The 14574-nt window shown below is 41.4% G+C and overlaps 5 protein-coding genes across 5 annotated transcripts in view; 2 read left to right on the forward strand and 3 right to left on the reverse strand.

The window, feature by feature from the left end:
• Positions 1 to 1178, reverse strand: part of ptdss1b (phosphatidylserine synthase 1b) — an 8869-nt gene extending 7691 nt beyond the window's left edge. Inside the window, exons 1-2 of the mRNA XM_005728416.1 lie at positions 883 to 1178; positions 700 to 791 (exon numbers count right to left, since the gene is read on the reverse strand). Coding sequence (XP_005728473.1) covers positions 700 to 791; positions 883 to 1061 — 271 coding nt within the window. The 5' untranslated portion in view covers positions 1062 to 1178. The remainder of the gene's footprint in view (positions 1 to 699; positions 792 to 882) is intronic.
• A 222-nt stretch (positions 1179 to 1400) lies between these two features.
• On the forward strand, positions 1401 to 5703 carry mterf3 (mitochondrial transcription termination factor 3). The gene is made up of 8 exons (XM_005728417.1): positions 1401 to 1490; positions 2499 to 2872; positions 2968 to 3120; positions 3224 to 3413; positions 4710 to 4857; positions 4959 to 5030; positions 5116 to 5277; positions 5384 to 5703. The coding sequence occupies exons 2-8, from the start codon at positions 2506 to 2508 to the stop codon at positions 5576 to 5578; spliced, it is 1287 nt and encodes a 428-aa protein (XP_005728474.1). The 5' UTR covers positions 1401 to 1490; positions 2499 to 2505; the 3' UTR covers positions 5579 to 5703.
• A 1417-nt stretch (positions 5704 to 7120) lies between these two features.
• uqcrb (ubiquinol-cytochrome c reductase binding protein) lies at positions 7121 to 10597 on the forward strand. The gene is made up of 4 exons (XM_005728420.1): positions 7121 to 7203; positions 8184 to 8252; positions 8371 to 8537; positions 10396 to 10597. Exons 1-4 carry the CDS (start codon positions 7185 to 7187, stop codon positions 10471 to 10473), a joined length of 333 nt encoding a protein of 110 aa, XP_005728477.1. The 5' UTR covers positions 7121 to 7184; the 3' UTR covers positions 10474 to 10597.
• lrrc14b (leucine rich repeat containing 14B) lies at positions 10590 to 13396 on the reverse strand. The gene is made up of 3 exons (XM_005728419.2): positions 13102 to 13396; positions 12359 to 12987; positions 10590 to 11649 (listed from the first exon to the last, which is right to left on the reverse strand). Exons 1-3 carry the CDS (start codon positions 13375 to 13377, stop codon positions 10971 to 10973), a joined length of 1584 nt encoding a protein of 527 aa, XP_005728476.1. The 5' UTR covers positions 13378 to 13396; the 3' UTR covers positions 10590 to 10970.
• Positions 13397 to 13429: 33 nt separating this feature from the next.
• LOC102215331 (protein naked cuticle homolog 2) overlaps positions 13430 to 14574 on the reverse strand; it is a 7449-nt gene continuing 6304 nt past the window's right edge. Inside the window, exons 9-10 of the mRNA XM_005728418.1 lie at positions 14003 to 14444; positions 13430 to 13489 (exon numbers count right to left, since the gene is read on the reverse strand). Of these exons, the coding sequence (XP_005728475.1) occupies positions 14032 to 14444 (413 nt within the window). The 3' untranslated portion in view covers positions 13430 to 13489; positions 14003 to 14031. The remainder of the gene's footprint in view (positions 13490 to 14002; positions 14445 to 14574) is intronic.

Raw genomic sequence — 14574 nt, forward strand, 5'->3', positions numbered from 1 at the left:
ATATAATTATACTTCTCCACCTTATATACATTTGGTCTCAATCAAATGTACAAGCTGATTTCTGAATTTGCAACTTAAAAACAACTGCATTCAGACAAACAAAGATACCCATGAGGCCATGAATGAAATGTCTTTATGGCCCCACATCTCTGATGCATACAACAATACAGGTATGACGATCTGATTAAACAGCTAACTGAGTTTTAACAGGTAATCCTGAGTCTCTAGCTTTAGTTAACAAACTATAAAGAGCTTACTACATTTATTTTAAAGCTACACTTTAATGGTAGTTTATAACATAAAGTATACATATACTAATAAATTAAGACATATTCTTACAGTAATTAATCAAATTTAGTTATTTCGTGGGTAAAATCTATTTTTTAATCAAGTCTATTCTGGTCTGGCTAAGATGACATATTTGACAGATTTGAATACAGGCAGATCGAGCCATATTTTTAAAATGAGAAAAACTGACAGATTTGGTTTCATATTTTCCAGTCACCTAATTCAATCAACCTAAAGTCAAAAACTGAAAATACTTGTTGCCAGAAAAGTAGTAACTCCGTAAAAGCGATTAAACTAGTAATTAATCATCAAAGCAGTACCAATGAATCCACTGTTTCAGATCCACACGGTGACTTTATCACACTCGACCATCCATTAAAGGAATGTTATTATGAGTAGTTATTAACTCACCATTAGGAAAGGCCAGGACACTGATGACCAAGAAGAAGAAGACGACTACCAACAAACCGACACGGAGGTTGTTATCTGTGTGTTCATCATCCCTGTCACGGCACAAATTCGGGTGTGAACTAAAACATGAAGCTTTTTAAAACAATTGTAAACAGCAACGTACAATTTCAGCTTGTTATCCACCTGGTGAAGGCAAAGTACATCAGGCTGAGCACAGTGACTGTCAGCAGAGTGATGGTGTGCGGCTTATAGAAGAAGTCAATGGAGATATCCTCCACTTGTTGCTCGTTTATCATTCGGAAATGTAAGTTATAGTTCGCGTCGTCCTTCCTCGGTATTCGGGGTCCAATCGTAGCTGCCATGTCGCTGAGACAAATGCCTCCTCCTGAACTTTACCGATGCAAATTTATCCGTGAACACTAAAAGTTGTGAAATTATGAGGGGTGATGTAAAAACAGACCAACAATCAGGAACCTTGAAGACGGACTGAACCAAGCATGATCGTAGGGGCGTGGTATGCCAAAGAGTTTTGTAATACTCCCCAGAGCAAAAGTTATAAACTACAGCAGTGCATTTTTTTAAACTGTATTAATGTTATGTTATGTTTTTAATTTTGTATGTATGACACTTTTTATCTGCTAAATATAAAAAAAAGACATCAGGTATGCGTAAAAACACGGCGTTGTGGCACGTCCCATAAAGTGACGTTTACGTGAAGCACTTCCGTTAGCGCGCACGTGAAAATACTTGACATTGCAAGACGGTGAAGAAAATGCTTTGATTCATAAACAGTGAGTAATACAACACTATGAACTGACGCTGGATTTAAAGAATTATTATTCTGCTAGCATACAACGATGTAACCGTGTCCAGCTAGCCTCTCGTAGGCTAGCAAATCATTAACCGAGCTATCTGCATAGCTAGCTAATCCGGGGAAAGTATATATTAGTGACTTAAGGTTTTTGTAAATATGAATGACACGAGCATTTCATCTTTGTCTTTTTGAAAAACACACCATCGCGATGAGCAAGGCTGACCGTGACGGTGGTGAACTCCACTGTTGATCCTTTCCCAGTTCTGGCCCACTTGTCAACCAATCGACATTTGACCGAGGCACAGTGCCAGTTAAGATTTTAGAGGACTGCACCCGAGCACTTTTGCAATTGGCAATTTTTTTTAGTGACACGACAGGTCCTTAAGGACCGTCACTTCTTCTTTTGTCCCCCACTTGTCCAGTTTCCTCAGATTTTTTTGTGAGGGCATACTGCAAACCATGCTGAGACATACCAGGTCTTCAGCTAATAGCTCTTTGGGAATCACCTGGTATAAAAATACAAATTTGTGCTTGTGTTACCCTCTGTATTTTTCAACTAAAGAAATGGAAACAAGTGATGTGTTTTGTGACAGGCTGCTGGTACAAAGTGCCTAAAGATACATTTAAAATTGGTCCTTGTCTAAAATGTGTAGACACAACACTGGTTCCCTTGAGTCATCTGCCTTTTTATGGTGGAAGGATTCGTTAAAATGAGGGAAATAAAAACATTTCTCTGAAGGCCAGATAAAAACAACTTGGCTTAAAATTGGTGAAAAAGCAGCCAATGTCCAAAGAAAACAAAGTGAAAGACCTTCAGAAAGCCTGGAGAACTGTTGCTCAAGACCACTTTAAAAATTACAAGAAAGTCTGGCTACTTGAAAGTAAAATATAAAAAATAAAGGAATGACAATTAACTGAAGACCTTTTCCCACTACTGTATGTTGCATGGTATGCCTCTAAAATATGTCATGTTCATTTCTTACAGAATAACCATGGCCTCTACTTGTGCACAGCTGTGTCTAAGAGGCACAGGTCCTCTTTACTCTAAGACGGTGAGCAGTACCTGGCAGTATTACACTCGGGTTCAGCAGCGGATTAAGGTGACAAGAGTACCAACAAAAGTTATTAGTGGATTATCAATCAGGGGGAATCACACAACAGCAACAACGCTGACAAGACTGAGGTGGAAACAACAGATTTGCTTCTACAGTGACTCAGCAGCTAAATATCTGACAACCGAGGCAAAGGAAGGCACGAATACACAAGAGCTGTCAAGAACTAATGTTGGAGCACACAAGGCCTCACTGTTACCAACCAGAGATGCTGCACTAACTACTGAAAATAGTCATATATCATTAGGTAGGTAGTAGTTTGCTGCTGTGATTGTTCATTAATTTAAAGGGTTTTTTGTATCACGTTGGAATCTGCTCATCTGTAATTTCTTTATCAAGCAGATTTGGATCCTGTGGCTCAGCCTTCAGCTTTAGAAGAGATCAGTGATGAAGAGGCCATCAGTATATCTGTTCCCTCTGCCATCCCTCCAGCCTCCACCACTCTTAGAGATTATGTCGATAAGTCTGAGACGCTTAGCAAGTTGGTACAACTAGGTAATCAAAATAACCACTTTGGAATCACAGTAAAACCTCATCTTCAAAATCTGAACTCAAATGTTATTATTTCTAATCATTCACCCACCCCTTCTCATTGCAGGGGTGAACTTGTGGAAGCTGGAACAAAGGCCTAATGTAGGCTCCATGCTGCTGAGGCTCAACTTCAACACAGATGTGACCCCGCGGTTACTGTTTCTCAAAGACATCGGCGTGGAGGATTCTCGCTTCAGCTATATTATCTCACACAACCCCTTCATTCTCACTGAGAGTTTGGAAAACCTACAGGCCAGGTAGCTCAAAGGCATCTTAATGAAAAGCTTTACATGTCGAGGATCTTTATTGTAACATAAATGTGTCTGATGTGATTAAGTAAACCCATGAAATTTAAAAAATCTTATCTGATTTTGATTTTGCCTGATCTCCCTCTAAAAGTCATCTTCTCTTGTACATCTGGACCACTTTAAGGGCACTGGAGATGTTTTGTTGTTGTTGTTTTGGGTTTTTTTGCTCATGTAATGTCCCATTTTGAGCACCTGTTTTTTTTTTAACAATTTAACCTCAGACTTGAACAAAGAGCAGACAACAACCTCTGTGTCGTACTGACCCATAATGAGGCTCATCACTTGTAATGAGACCTTGTCTGCATAGTATGAAAGCCCGAAGGTCAGGAGCATGATGATGAGGATGCTCGTTGTTGTTTTTAATGTTCAGGACATTGTCCACATGAATTAGTAAACCAGAAACAGGCTGTCAGTGTGAGGTTTAGCTGTGTTGTCTTAAGGTGGCTGATGGAGGACGTTCAGTGGAAACAGCTGGAACTATGGAGTTTTTTGGCCACACTAAAATTATTGGCCCTCACCATCTGCCTATTTGTTAGATTTACCTCCCTGGAGCTTACTCAAAGTGAAATCCAAGATAATGTTTTGCCATTTTTACATAATGGAGGTGATACAGTGAGCTTTGGCAGTCCAGGTTCAAGGGGTCAGAATAGGACGGAACCCGTGAAAGAGAATAGCAGGACCCCCCCGGAGCCTAAATGCTGGTGATGGAGAGGAAGGTGGCTTGAATGGAGCTTGAATGGTGACAGCTGGAGATGGGGAAGAGGTGGGTTGTGCGACATCTGGGAAGAAGAAAAACGGATGGGCAGTGAGATTTAAAGCAAGCAGCGTAAATGCTGATTGGCCTGGAGAAGGCCGGAAGAAGGTGATTGGACTAGACCAGTGATGACAGAAACAGCTCGACAGTGTGGGAAAGTGGAAGTGATAAAGTTTAGATTTATCCGGCAGCACCTGGAAGTGGACAGATGTGAGGCCATAGGTCTTCATTATTGAACTTACGCATAAGCTTCATATACTTTAGGACCTTCTTGGCGATGTGAAGTGAAAACGATATGTGATGTCAATGGCCTTTCAGCCGTGTCGCTGTAATGACCCCACGCACATTAGGTGGTACTTGATTGTAATAGAAAACTTCTGAAATTGAGTTGAGTTGAGTAGGTACTGCTGGAAAAGAGCTATTTGTGTTCATGTGTTGTGTTACTGTTATGACCCTATGAGTGTTCTCTCTCTCTCTTATCATTTGTGAAGGGTGAACTACCTCAAGTCAAAGAACTTCAGTTCAGAGACGGTTGCGTCCATGGTGTCCAGAGCTCCTTATCTGCTCAACTTCAGCGTGAACAGGCTGGACAACAGATTGGGTTTTTATCAGCAGCAACTTAGCCTCAGTGCTAACAATGTATGCAGCTATGATAGGAGATATATGATATGAGCCGTGCTATTATGCTTTTGTTATAGTGTGTTATTACAGCTTATAGGTTGTTTTGCATTTCTCCCCAGACACGGAATATTGTAGCTCGTCTTCCCAGGTTACTGTGTGGCAGTTTGGAGCCCGTTAAAGAAAACTTAAAGGTACAGGAAAAACAGGAGACATTATTAGAAGTTGTCAGTTTTTAGATGTGTTGTTCTCAGTAGATTTTGTTGATTTACTCTACAGGTGTGTGAAATAGAGCTTGGCTTTAAGAGAAACGAGATCCAGAACATAGTTCTCGCTGTGCCCAAACTTCTGACTGCCAATAAAAGGAAGCTGACAGAGATATTTGACTTCATCCACAACACCATGAAAGTACCCCACCACCTTATCACCAAGTTCCCACAGGTAGGTCTCTCTTGCGCTCATATTTTCAAGTTTTAAAGTACTATGAACTGATTTTCTTTGGCTGTTTTGAGGAATTCTAACTCCAGTAACTGACATCTTTTTCCAGGTCCTCAATTCCAAGTATTTGCGCCTCAGAGAGCGCCACCTGTTCCTCGAGTATCTCGGAAAAGCTCAGTATGATCCAACCCTGCCCAGCTACATCTCTCTGGACCGCTTGGCGTCTTTGCCAGATGAGACGTTTTGCACTGAGTTGGCTTTGGCCACACTGGAAGATTTTTATTTATTCCAAAAGACACTTTGATTTTTCACCAACAGCCACATCAGTTATGTGCCAACATTAAAATATAAACATGGAGCATCAAAAGAGCTTGAAATGAACTGTTTTGTAAATATAATGATATATTAAATAGTAAGGTTTAAAGTAAATGGACTGGTTCTTACATAGCGCTTTTCTACTCTATTTGAGCACTCACAACACAACTTGCCTCATTCACCCATTCACACCCATTCATGCAAGCAGTTTTTGCTCTTTCAGCCGCAGCAATTACATAATACAATCATGCAGCTATTTAAATTATCTAAGTTGCATCCAATATTTTTCTGGTCGGGTACCGAAAACCAACATGGGAAATCTGCAGTTACCTAAACGGGTTTTCCTTTTCTCATTTAAAAAGCTTGATTGTGAAAGATTCAAATTGCTGATGTCCACAGTTTTAACTTCGGATGAAATAATAAACTATTTCACACATGCTTTAGAATGAGCAACCATTACTGAATGAAACTTTGAAATTATAAGGACATTTTTAATCTAAATAGGTATTTTTATCATCCATTCATTCATAAAAAATATATTTTTTTTATTTTTTTAAATGTTGGATAAGTACAACTCGATTCCTTAATTGACCTCTGTGGATTTGAGCACCTGGCAAATATCATGCAAACTTCCTTTTAAAATTTTAATTTGTGGTTCTGATCAGCTCCACTTATTAATATTTTTAATTCCTCAGGAATACTCATAAACACTGAGGTCCTTGTATATGCAAACTTCTGTCTGGATCCTTACAAAACAAAGATGTGGAGCAATGTTAATAATTTTTGGGAACCCTTTTTAAAAGAAATGACCAGTTTCCGATACCATTGTTGTAAACAGTATTCTCTTAAAAATAACAATATGTTAACAACACTTACTGGACTTGTGGAGTTATTTTAAAATCCTAAGAGACTTGTAAACATCTGAAGAAAAATATTCTTTAATCATTGATGCAGACTCATGCAGAAATATTGAAATTTCTTTTAAATTTCATTTTGTAGAGTGAGAACAGACAGATGGGATTCTCAAAGTCAGTCAGTTTCTCTGGGTCTGACACAGAAACAGCACACAGTTTTGGGAAGAAGCCATTTTCTTTCTTCTTTGTAATTTTAAGGTCCTCTGACTTTTATGTATTATTGTAAACAGATACAGCTGGCTCAGACATTAATGGAGTTTCAGATGGAGGTTCCTCACAGGGAACATCAGGCATTATTTATACAGTAGTTACACTGATTTAGGCTTTATCTTCCTGAGACCCAGCCTGTTCATTATGTCCTCTGTAGTGGACAAAAAACTGTAAGATACTTTTTCCCCCTTGTTTCCCAGGAGGATATTTATACTGCATTGATAACTATTTATACTGTATTATATTGTTTTATATTATGTATACTGTATTATCCCGATTTATAATTTATTTATACTATATTTTTACTGTATTTATTCAGTGTTTACACTGATTTAAAGTGTATTTACACATTTTTAAACAAAATTTCCGCTGTCCGTGAACGTCGGACCTTAGGACAGCGTGACGTCAGATAAAGTTGCTTTTGAACGCATCTTTACCCACAACCCACCGCGTTCCTTCTCAGCGATAAACATGGCGACGAGGGCACCAGGTAAATTAACCCCTATCCTTTTTCATATTTCCAGGTTATGCTCGTTAATCCTCTCGTTTTTAACCTGTGGTCAGATCTGTTTTATTCTCTTGCTCACAGCAGGTCGTTATGTTTACTTTGTCAGTATAATTAGGCCTTCCGGTGCCTTTGACTCGTCTGTGTCCTCTAGTGTCCCCGTGCTAGCTGATGCTAACGGGTGCTGGTCAGCTAGCGTTAGCTTAGCGCTCTCCAGTGCTGGTAAAATAAGATAAATGGTATTAAACAAAGACCTCCATCCTGTTGCGCAATAATAAAAAGTGTGTTTTACTAAATGACTGATGTAGAGCTCAGCCGTCGTTTGGAGTTAAATGTAAGAAATCAACCAAACTGCTGTTAGCTCATTGCTAATGGAGGTTAAAGTTTGTTTTCTTCAGTGAATAGTTACGTCTGTCTCACAATGACATCTGAGTGTTCGTAGTTGAATGGTTGTTGTCTGATATTCATACAGCACATTTGACTAATTGCCTCTTATAAGATGACATATACTTTATGTTGGGAAATCACTGTTACAGCAGCTCATACTAAAATAGCTCAGTAAGATAAATAAAATATGACAAGATAGATTTCTCCCTGTATTTGTTAACTAAGACATCCATGTTTAACTACTAGGTCTCTGATCAGGTGATCAGTGATTGTTGGTGGTACTTTGGTCCAGGTTAGAGAAAGGAGACTGCTTTTGAGATTGAGGTTCCCTAGATCTGTGACACTACTGATACCATTAAAAAGAAGATTAAGGGCCACCTGTACAGGCTTAATTTTATTTAAACCTATCTATTTATACAATTTTAATTTTCTTATTTTGTATTGTAATGTACTTCATAACTAAAGTTGACTGACTTAAATATGTATACTAAGTGGCTAGAACACTGTTCTCCTTCTTTCCTTCCATCCTCACTGATCCTGTCTCTTTCTCATGATTTTTTTTTTCTATTTCTTTACAGCTGCAACAGGAAGGCTCCTGGTTGGCTTCCGTAAATGGTATTACAACATGTGTGGCTTCAACAAACTTGGTAAGGCCACAATATAATAATTTAAGATGATCAGAGTTTATTAGCTAAAAATGTTGCCAGTTTCGAAGCTTGTTAATGGAAACCGGATTGTCTTGAGCTTGTGGGTTTTCTGTTGCAGGTTTAATGCGTGATGACACGATCCATGAGGACCTGGATGTGAAAGAGGCCCTCAGGAGGCTTCCAGAGAATGTGTACAACGACAGGATGTTCAGGATGAAGAGGGCCCTGGATCTCTCTATGAGGCAGCAGATTCTTCCTAAAAACCAGTGGACAAAATTCAATGAGGTGCTTTCACACAAACAGACTAAATTAGCATTTTCAGTGCAGTGTAAAATGTAGTGTTAATGTTAACATGGATAGATGTAGTATTTTTCTGTTGGTCATTTCATTGGACGTGATTATTTGTTAAGTTTTCCACTGAGGCTTGAGTCATGCAGTCCTAAAGATTTGTCAGCACAGGTCTGGCAGCCACTGTTTGTTTGGGGAAAGTCTGATCCCCTGATTGGTTGTGAGTGGTCTTGGCACTTGGTTTGAAACTGGTAGCCACTGGTTGCTAGGGGCAAGTATGTATTCTGTAACTGGTTGGCGACTGGTTTCTGGAGGGTGTTGGGAGTCCATAGCCTGAAGGTGGTTGCAAAGTGGTGTGCAGTGCTGCTTTGTTGCTAGTAGTTTGCACTTAGGATGCTAACTTGTCTGCAAACTTATAACTAGATAAAAGTTGTGCAACCAATACATTTCAAAAGCCACAGCCTTCATTCTCCTTTCCTGGTATGTATCACACTTTCCTCACTACCAATTGAATAGTTTGCAAATGTTCACAGACAAGTTGTCTTCCCTGCAAACTACTGGCAACAGTTTGCTAGTGACTACTGTAATCATAAGGATGTTGTTGGTGCAGAACCCTCTCTATGATTGATTTCACCTCTTATCAGTCAGCTGGAATATAGCTGCTGATGAGTCCTAAGTAGGGATGGGTATCGTTTAGGTTTTATCCGATACCGGTGCCAAATCGGTACTTTTGAAACGGTGCCGGTGCTCAAACGGTGCTCAAACCAATGGAGAACACAAAATTGGTCCAAAAACCTCTCATGTTCAGCTGTTTTTTTTGTAAAAAGATAACAATGTTAGCCTTTTCTGCAGCTATAGGGCATATATGGTATCACTCTTGGCTGGAAGCAGTGCTTAAACAATGGAAAAAACACAAACTTTGTCCTAAACCTCTCATGTTTAACTGTTTTCCACTTTTTCTTTGGTCATTTTAGCCTTTTTAGCCAGGGTGAAGGGAGTATCTGCCATCAAACAAGAGGACAGCCGCATGTAGCTATGATGATGTTTGCTAGTTCACCTTACATGCATTAATGTAATAACGTGGTTAGCCTACTCAAGGTAAATTAGCTACTCACGCAGAGAAGAACGGCTGCTGCCACCATCATCCGTCATCATTTCTGCTACACTGGCAGGGCTAGGGGCCAGGACTCTCCTCTTCGTGTTTTTGGGGGATGTTGCATAACAGGCAACCCACCCGCAGTAGATGTGCTCGGTGTGAGGTTTCACAGCAAGCTATCAAATACGGCGCATTTCTGGGCTTTTAAAAAAAACGCTATGCGTCGCCAGCTGTTTAATCGGATTCTTGGTGTTACCTCCTTTGACAGTATCACAGTATCAGCTTAAAGCACTTGTTGCAGGCTGCTGAGTTTGCATATTTTGCTGTGAAGTACAGCCAGACTTTTGACCGCTTCGCCTTGGGCATTTTTAATCTGTAGCTCTGCTCTAACAGAACGTACGTACCTGGCCCCGCCTACTATCCTCGGAAACGTAAAATGATTGGCTAGAAGTGTATCACAGCTCAGGAAAAAAAAGCACCGAAATAAAGCACCGAAATGTGCGCTGCTTTTCGGTCTGGTTACTACCGTTTATGTCAGAACCGGTGCCATCATGGCACCGGACACCGGTACCCATCCCTAGTCCTAAGTGAATTCTCAGTGTACGATATGAAATTTTAGTCAAAGTGTGGAAAAGAAAGATAAGTAAACAGAACTATCACAGAGGTTTTTGGGGAAAAAAAAAAAATCTTAGTTTAGGGTGGGATTTTTAGCCTCTGCTGATTACTGACGTCATGTATTGTGCCTTGTTTTTCCTGCAGGATATCCACTATCTGACTCCATACCTGGAGGAGGTGATCCGTGAGAGGAAAGAAAAAGAGGAATGGATGAAGAAATAGACCATTCCAGTTCGCAGCTGTTAATCTTCGGTTGGTTCGTGGTCGTCCCCTGGTGTAATATTTAACATGAAATGTAATCTACATATATAACACAGTGCTCATTAAAGAAATGTACATTTTGAAACATGTCTGTCATTTATTTGATATTGATATGACAAATTACAGTTTCAGAATTACTATAGAAGGATCTGTCACATGTTTCAGTGTTGGGCTGCTTATAAATATAGTTACAGCATTTAAACAAGAATATATAAATTAAAACAACATGCACTGTATATACAGCTAATAAAACATCTTAGCAATAACCACTATAGTTGCTATCTGCATTGCACATCTGTTTAGTTTTATATAATTAAGTCCTGGAAGAAAACAGTTAGCATTTGTTGACACTAACATAATTCCTGTCTTAACTATAGTTAAATCTGGTTTACTGGATCCATTTTCACAGGTTTGAATGAAGCAGCAGACTTTGAGCTCAGGACTAGTCACAGTAAAAATCAATCGTCTTTCCAAGTCTGGGATCTCCTGTTGTTCACATCGGTTATCGTACCTATAAAAGTGCCGATGACGGCGTTAAAAGATTTCAACATGGACACCCCTAGCTCATTACTGGTTTCATTGATGTCTGGATCGTAGGCCCCCATGATGGGGGTGCACACTTCCACCCCATCTCTATCTGCTCTTTCCAGGATGGCCATCAGCTGGATCCTGATCTCCTGAAACAGCTCCGTGTTGTAACGCAGCAAGACCGAATCGTCCAGAGGATACGTGACATCATCTGCGTAACATTCACGGGGCACAGGTGCCTCTATGTACCTTAACTTGGGAAACCCTACAGATAGAGTGGAGAATAACCTAAGCAGGGCAACAGATGTCAGAGGGTTTCCCATAAGTCTGAGCTCCTCCAGTTGCTGACAGCAAGCCAGAGCATTAGTGAAAGCGTCCATGTGCTCGTCCTTTATGTTGCACTCCTCGAGAGCCAATCTCGCCAGAGTTCCCGAACTCCTGCTAAGCAATTTGTGTACAGGGGTGGAGAAAGAGTCAAAGAGGTTGTGTCCACTGATGTCAAGGTGAACCAGGGTCTCACTGTGGAGACTGTTGGCCAGGTAGGTCATGTCTACACGGTTCAGGCAGCAGTTGGCCAACTCCAAGCATAGTAGAGGTGTGTTGAGAGGACTGTGAGAAGGAAACAAAGGAGAATAAAAATGACTCTGGTATGAAATGCTAATAGAGGTAGACATTTGTAGTCAAACAGGAGCGGTACAGGAAATGCTTAAAAAGGTACAGCTAACAGGTGACAAAGGATAAAAGAGAACACTCATGGCTCTTATACGCTAAAGGGCTGGCACGTTTTCCTTAGACGGAAGTGTTACGTTAAATCAGTGAAGGACGTAGAGATCCACTTCATCAGTATGAAAATGTTTTTCATTATGTTGGTTGGTCACCCATCTGTACATCTTTGTAAACGCAAATTCAATCTTTTGTCAAAGTCTTTGCTCACTTATTTGTTAATTTTATGAACAATGTGCTGCAAGCTTTTGCTCATCTACACCTTGTTTATTGAGCATCAAAACATTTTACATTACAAAATCTATACTGTGCATACTCGCTCCTGTTCTATTTCCATTTGAAGGTGAATACCCAGCGGGTCTTTGTCCTGCAGCCACCTGTCCTCGCACTGGCACCACATCAGCAATTTTAACAACAGAATACCTTCCACTGTTGTACAATTGACAAAGGTTAAAGGTGGGTATTTTGAGCTGTGTTAAAGCTCTTGGTGTTGTTGCTGATCAGGTCTACAATCAGCATGCATTACATGAATAGACAAACTTAGGGCACCTTGTTGTCTGTCTCTTTATTGCTCCCTGTCTGTGCTTGTACTCACTTTAGCAGTCTCCGCAGGTGTCCAGTGAGAGTAGAAAAACCAACATAGAGCTCAGTGAGGCTGCTCAGTCGTGCCAGCAGGTTGCCAATGGTGGCCAGCAGATCCTCGTCGTCAGAGCCGAGCCTCCTGACATCCAGGGCGCTGGCTGGCAGGGTCAGAGACTGTAATTTGGGGAATTCCACCCTTGACAGCAGCACCTCCAGGTGTGAGGCCTCTAGAGGAATATTGTGCACCACCTCCAGCTTTGTGATGGACTCTGGCTCTGCTAGGCGAAGAACATAGAACAGCTGCTTGAGAGTGAGAGAATCCGCCCTAAAACTAACAAAGCGAAGCTTCATGGGACAGTAACGGAGGAGCAGGAAGGCCTGAGCTACCAGCTCGTAGTTGCGGCCTGTGACGAAGCCGTTCAGACGGACATCAACAGATGTTTCAAAGGCAGATTGGGACACGTCCATATCTTGCATGGCCACCATGGTCTCGTAGCACAGTTTTGTCAGGAGCTGGGTTCTTGCCCATCGACCCAGGGTGGATTTACAAGGGCAGGCCTGATGCTCAGTGTCCTTAAGGGCAGTCAGGTCCACCGTGTGAAGGCTCTTGGCATATGTTCTCGGGGGAGACAGCACATAATCCTTAGAAAACAAGAGAACATTACATTAAAGGTGACTATTCATGAGGCAATGACAACAGAAATGCAACTGAAATGAAAATGATTAGGGGTACATTCAAGGTGGGTGGTTTGGTACCTTTAGGCCGTTGAGAATTGCTTCCAGACAAAGCCGGCAGGTGCGAGATGTGAGGTCTAACTGACAGTCGGCTGTCTTTCCCAGAAGTCTTTGTAGGTTGAGTTCAGGAAGAGGCCACATCTGGACCAAAGCATGCAGCACCTCAGCCTGCTCGTGGAGGTAGCAGGCCTTGAAGAGAAGTGGGTAGAGGTTAAAAGACACACAGGTGAGGTTTTCCAGAGTTCTCGCACCAGCCTGAATGAAGCCTTCAGCAGCAAGGAATCGCAGGGACTTCATGTCTTTAGTTTTTTTTTGTGTGTGTTGGTATGTATTTGATTCAGCGTCTTGTCTCTTTTGTAGCTGCTGCTCCGTTGGTATCTTCTGTTGCTGTCTCTCTGGGTGTTTTGCTCTGGTGAGGCAGGAGAGAGGCACAGAGGGTAAGTAAGAGGGTTGAGGTTATAAATAGCAACAGCTGTCTCACGTCCTTCGCTGGACGTGGTTTCTATTTGCAACTTTTGCCAGACAGATTAGCAGGAACAACATCTGAATGCTCACGAGAAGCTTCACTTTCCTCCTCACAGCACACCAAATGTTTGGCGTTTAACACAGGTTTAACTATTTTGCCATCATGTACTTCATTTTATGTATCTGCTATTCTTTTCCAACCAAACTACTTTGTACAACATAGAGGTGCATGCTTGCAGGGCATTGTTGTGCAACTGAGGATTTTTGTCAGGGGAGATACTGTGGTCACTGCCCCTGTACTAACAGAGCCATCCTCATATAAATAATAACAGTCTAAACAACTTTATTGCATGTGTCTCACATTTGACATTATAATATCTGTATTGGGGCACTGATGAGAAAAGAAAATCCAGAATAAGGTGAAGACTAAGCTAAAATATTACTAAGCTGCTCTTACCTGTCTTATATGATGTGTATTACATGAGGTTATGATGGGTGGTAGTGGTGATGATGCTCATGGAAGTGATGGTGCTCATGTCTCTGGGCCAGCGGGACACCAAAGGAAGGCTGAAGGCTGTAAAACGTCTCCCTGTCTTGTCCTGGCTGTGCCTGGAAGCCAGCGTGTGTATGGGGCGAGGCAGAATATTGTACCGTGGAATGAAGCTTCCTGCTGTGGGAGCGACGCGGGAGGCTCTGGGAGGCTCGAAGGAGAGTCTGGGTAGGATGGCACCACGAAGCAGGATGCCGGCCATGCAACCTGCAGGACTTTCTCTCAGCTCTGGTCCTATCACACATGGATCTGCTTCTCATGGAGTGAACAACACGGAGGTCTTGAGGTGACTCAGAATGCACAGTGTTCTTACAGTGCACCACTAGATGGTGCTGAAGAGGAGGTGAGTCTAAAAAAAAAAAAAAAAACAGAAGAAAAAAACCCTTAAGTGTATTTTCCAGAAGACGGACGGACGGACGCGCACACACGCACACACACGCACACACACGCACACACACACACACACACACACACACACA

Source organism: Pundamilia nyererei, unplaced genomic scaffold, assembly GCF_000239375.1.
Source record: "Pundamilia nyererei isolate P.nyererei 1_Seehausen unplaced genomic scaffold, PunNye1.0 scaffold00028, whole genome shotgun sequence".
NCBI lineage: Eukaryota > Metazoa > Chordata > Actinopteri > Cichliformes > Cichlidae > Pundamilia > Pundamilia nyererei.